Source organism: Bufo bufo, chromosome 3, assembly GCF_905171765.1.
Source record: "Bufo bufo chromosome 3, aBufBuf1.1, whole genome shotgun sequence".
Classification (NCBI taxonomy): Eukaryota; Metazoa; Chordata; class Amphibia; order Anura; family Bufonidae; genus Bufo; species Bufo bufo.
Window position 1 is genome coordinate 350,406,257 of NC_053391.1, and position 9,640 is coordinate 350,415,896.

Here is a 9,640-nt window from a genome sequence, read left to right on the forward strand (position 1 = left end):
AACAATAAAATACTGATAAAAAACAAAACAAATTTCATACATCCTATAATTTGATCACACTCCCTTTAAATACGGAGCTCTCGCATAAAAAATTCATATATATATATATATAAAAAGAGTTCATATAAAACATGGTTTCCTTTTCTTTTAGTTCATCACTTGGGTGTGCATCTGTTGCAATAAGATCAAATTGGACAATTATATCTCTATTTGATGTCAATTCTATTTCCAAACCTTCTCTCATTCAATAGCAGACTCGCAACACTTTGTAACAGTCTATGTCCAGCATTCTCTTATTGTTGAACATCTTGTAGTATTGCTTGCTAGTCAGCTACATTATCAGCTGCTATAGATAATGCGCATATATTGTGTGTTCACATGCACCTTGGTCGGGTCCGTAGTGGATCCTAATAGTAACTGGTAAACTTGTTACTTACAGATCCCGCCGTGGCGAACACACTCCTTCCTTACAGACAGGCCACCTTCTCAGCTGTAAGTCGGCTTCGTTCGCGCTACACTCGCGCATGCGCTCTGGAAGCACCAAGACGCCAAGGGAGAATCAAACAGTCTCTGCGCTGCAGTATTCTTAGATGTCAGGCCTCATGCACACGAACGTTGTTTGGGTCCGCATCCGAGCCACCGACTTGTCGGCTCGGATGCGGACCCATTCACTTCAATGGGGCCGCATCCGTGGCTCCGTTCCGCGGCCCCCCTAAAAAATGTAACATGTCCTATTCTTGTCCGCGCTTTGCGGACAAGAATAGGCATTTATATTGCTGGCGCCCGTTCCGTTCCGCAAATTGCGGAAGGCAACATGGGTGGCTTCTGTTTTTTGCAGATCCGCGGATTGCGGAACGCAAAAAATGGCACGGCCGTGTGCATGAGGCCTTATCCCCGTGCATTCTGAATGGAGAGTAATCCGTTCAGGATGTCTTCAGTTCAGTCTTTTTGACTGATCAAGCAAAAGATAAAACCACATGCTATGGTTTTATCTCCGGACCAAAAAACTGAAGACTTGTCGGAATGCTGGATCCGGCATTTTTTTCCACAGGAATGTATTAGTGCCGGATCCAGCATTCAAAATACCGGAATGCCGGATCCGTCCTGCGCAGACCGAAAAAAATGCCGAATCCGTTTTTCCGGATGACACCGGAAAGACAGATCCGGCATTTCAATGCATTTTTCTGGCTGATCAGGAAAAGGCCATCAGTTGGCATACGTTTTGCCGGATCCAGCAGGCAGTTCTTGCCGGATCAGTCTGCCGCAAGTGTGAAAGTAGCCTTAGAGAAACAACTAGCAAAACAGTTATGACAGCAATGGAAGATTAGATCACTGTCACAATACCTTAAAACAGGGATTACTCCGCAAGGTTTAACTCTATATAAGATACCAGCAACTGATTTATGTGGAGATGAGTTTAATTCTCAATGGGAGTGTTTTTTCAAGTTGCAGTCTACAGCAAGTAATAAAGGAAATAGAAGTCAGAAATAAACTAAAGATGGATATGTTTGTGAAAGATGAGGATTATTTGAGGTTACAAACGGATTTGTTTAGGAGATTAGATAAAGTTGAACAAGAAGTTATACAGAAAAAACAAATACATTTTCAATTACAACTAGGAAGCCCACAGAATTAAATAATTCACAAAAAGGTGGGAATAACGGAAAGGGAGAGAGTTCAGTATCTAAACAGGAGGTGTCTAAGATGAATATACCTATTTCAAATAGGTACCAACTATTAGCTAGTCCTTTTTTGGGGAAAGGTACCCACACCAAATATCATCATCGACGAGGGAACAAAAAAAAGTTATACAAAACCACACTTCAAGAACAATTATGCACCAACACACAAGAAGGGGAGCACATATGTGAAACCAGTCACCAAATCGGTTACACCATGGACCTTTTCCCTATTAAAAAATACACAAATCTTACAATCAACACAACAGTCTGTTGCATGTTGCTTTACTATGACTGTGTTGCCGTGTCGGCTGGCTGCACGTTCCCGAGCGTACCGGCTGCATTTTGCTTCCTGTGTAGGCTGGTTGCTTAGGGCTGCGTGCTAAAGACGGTTTGGTGGTGTGCGCAATCCGTGTACTTTTTTCTCCTCTTTGCAGTATGATATCCCAGAGGGTATTTCTGGACGGTTGCTATTGGCAACGTCCGGTACTGCAGTTTTCGGTGCTGCGGTTTCTGTTTCCTCTGACCTGCTTGTAGTACCTCCCGTTTAGTTCTGAAAGGGTAAACTCCCCTCTGAGGTTCCGTGGGTGTGTCCTTGCAGGTGCGCTCATTAACTGGCTATTTCTGTCTGTGAGCGTGGAGTCTCTTGGTCAGTCTTGTTTGTTCTGTTCCTGGTTATGATGTGTTTGCCCCTTGCTACTGACCCTTGGGGTTCCTGCTGCCGTGCATGTCTGTCCATCTTTCTGTGTGGTATTCCTTGTTCTGCATTGATGTTTCCATGTGGTTGCTATGTTATGTCCTTGTCTGGTTTTGTCTGTATTTGCATCCATGCGCCTAGCAGAGCGTATCTGCTTCTGTTCCTGTTCCTGTCTTTCCCTGCCTGTTCTGCTTATGTCTGTGGCAGCGCTTACTGCTCCTAGTGTTCTGTCCATAACCTAGCAGAGCTGATCTGTGTCTGTTTCTGTTATGCCTATTTCTGTTCTTGTTTGTGGCAGTTTACTCTGCTTCTGTTCTTGTCTGTTTGTCCGCCTGCGGAAGTGGGTTCCTGTGTTACCCGGAGGGGGAATGCTCAGTCTGTTTATGCCATGTCTGTCTATGTCTGGTTTCTGTTCTTGCTTTGCCTGGGTTATGTTATTACCTGTATTCTGAATTGTCATGCCTGTCTTTGCCTGCTCAATGTACTGCTGATACCTTTAGTACCTTCAGGTTCCTGGTTCCTGCTGCCACTGGCTGGTTTACACTCTGGAGTCGCCCCTGGAAACTACCGACGGTTAGTCTATCCTCACCATCAGAGGCTCTAGTGAAGTCCGGGTAGTTGCTTAGTTACGCTCCCCCAGAGTATGGCTAGTCAGTGGCACAGTGGGTTTTTCCCGCTGCTCAGTAGCAGTACATTGGTGTTTCCTGTTTGTTTCATTTGTCTCTGGTATTTCGGTTGTGCCGTAGTCACAGGGGGACAATGCACCAACAACCAGCATGACAGTACCAATTCACAATCCATTTTCACAAATATTACATCTCAACAGAAAAAGAGAACACGAAGTGGGAGAACCAAGCGAAGGCCCAAAACAGAAAATCGGGAAATCACAGGGGACAACATAATTAATTTAAGCTCTATAGTTTTAACCGAGGATCATAAAAATGATTGGGTAAAGGCCTGAGGTTTGCCCCTAGTACCCCTTTGAATAAGTTTGATACGTATGTGGGTATAGAGAAGTATATTAAAAAGTTATGTTGCAAGAAATATTTTTTTTAAGAATCCTATGAACCAGTATAGTGGGGTAACATCTAGTTATCAACATGTAAATGTTAAGTTAAAATCGAGAATGTATCCAAGACAAGAGATAGGGAATGAAATAGCCGCTTTTAGGGATGCAGTGGAGGCGGACATTAGGAAAATAAAAACTAGGGATAATAGAAAAAAGAACTTGACAAATAAGGAAATAGAGGCAATTAAAGATCTACAGCAGAACCATGAAATCACTATACGCCCAGCTGACAAAGGCAGGGCGATAGTGATCTTAGATACCAAACAATATGAGGATGAATGTAAAAAACAAGTTGTCTGACATCAACAGATATATTCAGTTGGAGAAGGATCCAGTGGAAGTGTATTACAATGAATTGGCTGCAATTAGTGAAAAAGCATATAATAGGGGAATACTCAATAAATCTGAATTTGACTTTATTTTAGGAACCCCAAGAAGACTGCCAGTGTTCTTTTGTATGCCCAAGGTTCATAAGAATCCTGTTAATCCCCAGGTAGGCTGAATGTTTCCGGCATAGGGTCTTTAACATCTAATCTGTCCCAGTATCTGGACAGATTTCTGCCGCTTTATGTCTGAGACACTCCATCCCACCTGAAAGATACCACAATGGTGGTTAATTTGTTGAAGAATATTGTATGCCAGCCTCATTGGATTTTGGCAACATTAGATATTAGCTCTTTGTATACATGCATAAATCACAATCAGGGAATACAGGCTATATCTAAGATTTTAACACAAGAGGGTAAACTTAAAGGGGAACAGATACAGCTCATATTGGAGGGTATCAAGTTTGCACTGTCCCATAATTATTTTTATTTTGATTCTAGATATTATTTGGAGATGACAGGGACCGCCATGGGCACCAGGTTCGCCCCCAGTTACGCCAATTAGTTCATGGCGGCATGGGAGCAGGAGACTAGTCACTCCCAAACTGGGGTCGAGCCTGGTGCTCTGGCGAAGATATATAGATGACATTTTGATTATATGGGAAGGTTCACATCAATTATTAGTGGAATTTATAGACTCAATTAACAATAATTAGTATGATTTGAAATTTACCCCTAATATTAATTCACAAATGGTGGAGTTTTTAGACTTGAAAACAGAAATGAGGGATGGCGCATTTGTTTGCAGTACATTTCAAAAAGAAGTAGCAAAGAATAGCTTCATATTGAGTACAAGTTGCCATCTACCAAGATGGCTGCTTAATGTTCCAACAAGCCAATTTCGACGTTTGAAAAGAAATTGTACACAAATAGAACAATTTGAGAAGGAAGCAGAACTAATGAAATCCCAGTTTTTACAAAAACAATATCCGGTAGAGCTATTAGATAAATCTCTTACTAAGGTTAGAGAAATAGATAGGCCATCGTTTTTTACATCAAAAGCAATACGAGTAAACCAAACCATAGAAGATCCATGTAAAATCATTTTACCATTTAATGTGGACCATAGTAAAGTTGCCCAAATCATTTAAAAACATTGGCATTTGTTAAAAGAGGATAGAATACTGGGGTCTGTAATTCCAAATCAGCCACCAATAGTCTATACTCGGGCACCCAATTTGGGCCTACAGGTAGCAAGAATGGTCTGGAATAATAAAAAGAAAACATTAGCCAATTGGATGAATCTGAAAAGTTTTTTTCAGATGCTGATTGTGTCAAAACTGTAAACAAACTAATTTTGATAGGAAGACAACTGTAGTATCATCCACAACTAATGGTTTTAGATGGGAGATAAAAGAAACACTCGTATGTTACAGTAAGTCTATTATATATTTAATAGAATGTCCATGTTCAAGACAATATATAGGGAGAACGAAGAGAGCCATGAAAACAAGAATTGCCGAACATATCAACAATATCAAAAAAGGATACGACAAACATACATTGTCAAATCACTTTAGAATACATCATGACAGTAATCCAATGGGTCTGAAGTTTGTGCCCATCAAATCGTTGAGTGAAAATTGGCAGAGGGGGATATTTTATCTCTCAAATGTCCAGGTGTGAATCAAAGAAGATATACTGTATGGGTTTGGATCCTTGTTGCCAATGGGGTTGAATGCAGAACTGGAGATCTTCGGGTTTCTATAATGCGTTCGGGGGATGGAACACATGAAGCGTCGATGCCAGGCTGTTTTGATGCTCCCTGTGGCTTTTCTCTCACCCCTCGTCTTCATGTTTATTTTTATTTCTATTTCAATTTTTATTTTTGTTTTATTTATTTATTTTATTCATTTTTCATTTTTTTTTATTTTTTTTTTATTATCTGGTATTTTCTGGTCCTGCTATTCTGTTTAGTCCTGTGTAGAATGTCATTTTAGAGCTAAATGATATAACTAAGTGAAAGATCGGTTGTCTAGATTAGATAAATGGTAAAATAGATTAACACATAGTGTTCATTTAGCCTATATTAGCTGTAAATGGAATGGCTGAAATAGCTGCACCCAAGGTAATTGTGAGACTAATTGTGATCTGGTCAAGTTTTTGTAACCCACTCAAGGGTTTAAATTAAGAGTGTTAGGTCCCTGATATCAGATACTTTTTTACCACTGACGAAGGAACAGTTTGTTCTGAAACGTGTCTTGTGTCGGTTTCCAAGGTGAAGGTGTACACTGACATCTAAGAATACTGCATTCTCCCTTGGCGTCTTGATGCTTCCAGAGCGCATGCGTGAGTGTAGCGCGAACAAAGCCAGCGTACACTGAAGCCGGCGTACAGTAGAGAAGGAGGCCTGTCTGTAAGGGAGGAGAGTGTTTGCCACCGCGGGATCTGTAAGTAACAAGTTTACCAGTTACTATTAGGATCAACTATGGACCCGACAATAGTTTGCATGTGAACACTCAATATATGCCCATTATCTATAGCAGCTGATAATGTAGCTGACTAGCAAGCAATACTACAAGATGTTCAACAATAAGAGAATGCTGGACATAGACTGTTACAAAGTGTTGCGAGTCTGCTATTGAATGAGAGAAGGTTTGGAAATAGAATTGACATCAAATAGAGATATAATTGTCCAATTTGATCTTATTGCAACAGATGCACACCCAAGTGATGAACTAAAAGAAAAGGAAACCGTGTTTTATATGAACTCTTTTTATATATATACATTTTTTATGCGAGTGCTCCGCATTTAAGGGGACCGAGATCATATTATAGGGTGTATGAAATTTGTTTTTGTTTTTATCGGTATTTTATTGGTATGTATATGAATTATTAAAAAAATTGCACATTTCTATGAGCCAGACATTTATTTGATTTATGGACTTAAAGTTACATGGTATAGTTGAAAAAAAACACAAGTCCATCAAGTTTTTCTGTACAGAGATGAGATGCTCTAGTAGCAGCCTATGGATTTTCTGTCTTTTCCATCATTTGGGGAGCTGACGGACTCCTTATCACTGCTCTCTGATTTTATAAACACTCATTATAGCTCAGTTCTTATCTAAATGATAAGAATGTGGCTTAAATAAGTGTTTATGACCTCTTAGTAGTTTAGAAATAAGGTTTATCAGATGACTAGAACAAAGTGAAAGTACCAGTCACACAGCTAGAAAAACTGTTAACCCTTTGTGACAGAATGGCTTATTATTTATAATAAAGGCCAATTGAAAATATGATTTTTAGCCAAAAATTAGTGAAGTGCAATCATAAACAAAAATTGCCTCCAAAGGTGTACATAGCCTTTAAACAGTAAGTTCTCCTAAACACATAACATTAGCAGATAAGGGACAGACCCCTGTTGGTTATAGGTTTGTTTTAATAAAGAAAAAAAAGCCTATATGCAGTATCCATTTAAAAAGTATAGATTATGGAATATATTACCAGTACCTTTCTCTGTATAGTGTGTAGATAAAGTGGCTGTTAGATTTGCAGATCAGTGTTAACACGTCGACTACTGGCATTACTTGTCAGTGACATCCTTCGATTTGGGGAGAAGGTTATAGGGCCATCGCATTCTTTATACTGCTTGCGTTCTGGGCTCTGCTCTCCTATAGTATCTGGCGTGCCTGGCCGGCTGGTTTGTTTTAGGTCAGACTTTGAATGTGCCCATGGTCTATTAGAGTTAAAGCTGTAACGTCCTCTGGTACTGCATATTGAATCCTGGATGAATGCACTTCTCTCACCCACTTTAGAACTGTGCCATGGAGCACTGATCTTTCTAGATTTCCGGACTGCATTGCTGGCTATAGAACACATAAAGTTTGTTCTGGAGAATTCCTCATTGTCCTCAGATGGTATCTCATTCATTGTTCCCATTGGTATACTTGGTACATATTCAGCACTTGAATAAGTGCTTCTTATGAAACCACTTTTCCGCTGTGGTTGCTTTTTTGCTGGCTTATTGTCAGAAACAAGACTTTTACTTGTCTTTTCATTATTATTAGAACTGCTGTTGTGACAATGGCTTTCTGCTGTATTAGCCGAGTTCACCTCATTAGCAGATTTGGTTTCCTGCTCATCAAGGATACATGTATTACTGTTATCTGGGTGCAAATCTACAGGGGAATGGAATCCACAAGGCGGATTTAAGATTGGATATACAGTTGGGTCATGTTGTTTTTCCATTAACAATGTGTAGTTGCTTGGCGCCGAAGGTATGGTCTTTTGTGGGCTAGCACACATACCAATACATGTATGAGTAGCTGTGGAATGTTTCTGAGGTTTATTCATATAACATTCATCAAATTCATCTTTCAGTTTATATTTTTCTAAACACCCTTTCCTTATCTTTTTCATGCCAAGATGACCTATTTCCAAAATGTTAAGAAATAAAGAAACCCCTGCTATGCACTGCATAAAGAGCATAAATACTGTCTTCTCAGTAGGTCTTGATACAAAGCAGTCAACCACATTGGGGCAAGGATCTCTTTGGCATTTGTAGAGAGGATTCATTTGAACTCCATAAAGTACATGCTGACCAATCATAAAACCAACCTCAACCCCAGATCTGGTGAATATATGTATGATATAAGTGCAGAGGAGGGAACCACGGAGAGGAGCCTTATTGAGTTTTCTTTGCTCCAGTTGTCTAAGTTCGCGCTCTAGTCTCTTGCGGTCCTCTGTAAACTCATACTCTACACCCTCGAGCTCGCCTTTCAGCTGAGCTTTCTTTCTGTGTCTTTCTTTCTCAAGAACTCTTAATCTGTAAATGGCATGTCCCATGTATACCAGTGATGGCGAAGACACAAAAATAACTTGAAGAACCCAATATCTAATTAAAGATATAGGAAATGCTTGGTCATAGCAGACATTTTTGCATCCAGGCTGGTCTGTATTGCATACAAACTGTGATTGCTCATCATTCCAGACTTCTTCAGCTGCTACGCCCAAAACCAGCATGCGGAATACAAAAAGAATGGTAAGCCAGATTTTTCCAACTATTGTCGAGTGAATATGGACTTCCTCCAGAATGACCCCAAGGAAATTCCAGTCTCCCATCTTTAGTCCACCATGTCAACACTGTTAGACAAGAAAAATAATTCCAAAGTCAAAATTATTGCTCCATGGAATAAGTCAACTAAAATAGTGCAATGTTACATTTGTAGGAGTATGAGTTCTCTGTCCACTCTGTAAAACAGATGTTTATCTCTGTATTGTTTTAGTCATTTTCATATAATTTCCAATTTTTTAATATTTATGGAAATCTTACGTTTTTGCTGATATAAAAAATATGTTTTTACGGGCTTATATCATAATGAAAGTTATCTTCCTTCTTTTTTATATCAGGGGTTGTCTGACATGACTCAAACATCAAAACAATCATCTTTTTAAACTTTCTCAGTTTCACCACCAAGGCCAGAAATAGTGAGGTTCTGTTGCTGGTCACGAGATTGCTGCAGTCACTAGCCTCGGTGGTCATGTGTGTAAGAACTGCGTGTAACTGCTGAGGGAGTTTCTTTTTTTTTTTATATATATGCACACCTAACCTGGGTCGGACTGGCCCACCAGAGTACCAGAGGATCCTCCGGTGAGCCAATCACTTATAACTACAGTCTATTTTTTAATTAAAAAACTATTCAACTTTATTATTGATATTGGTGTTCGGCGTCAAGAATAATTTTCTCTGGTGGGCCCAAGGAAACCCAGTCCGACACTGCACCCAACTGCCTGCTATTCAAGTTTGAGCTATGTAGGACAACCCCTTTAACTGTAGTCTGTTTTAAAATTTAGTCATAGTCTGAATAGT

The 9,640-nt window shown here is 39.8% G+C and overlaps 1 protein-coding gene across 1 annotated transcript; it reads right to left on the reverse strand.

Annotated features, from left to right (window-relative positions):
- Positions 1-7,314: 7,314 nt before the first annotated feature.
- GJA9 (gap junction protein alpha 9) lies at positions 7,315-8,892 on the reverse strand. Its single transcript, XM_040421917.1, has one exon. The coding sequence runs from the start codon at positions 8,890-8,892 to the stop codon at positions 7,315-7,317; it is 1,578 nt and encodes a 525-aa protein (XP_040277851.1).
- Between the last annotated feature and the right edge of the window lie 748 nt (positions 8,893-9,640).

Bases quoted from the DNA above. Each gene is read 5' to 3' on its own strand.
- GJA9 (XM_040421917.1), bottom strand. From the start codon at position 8,892: ATGGGAGACTGGAATTTCCTTGGGGTCATTCTGGAGGAAGTCCATATT.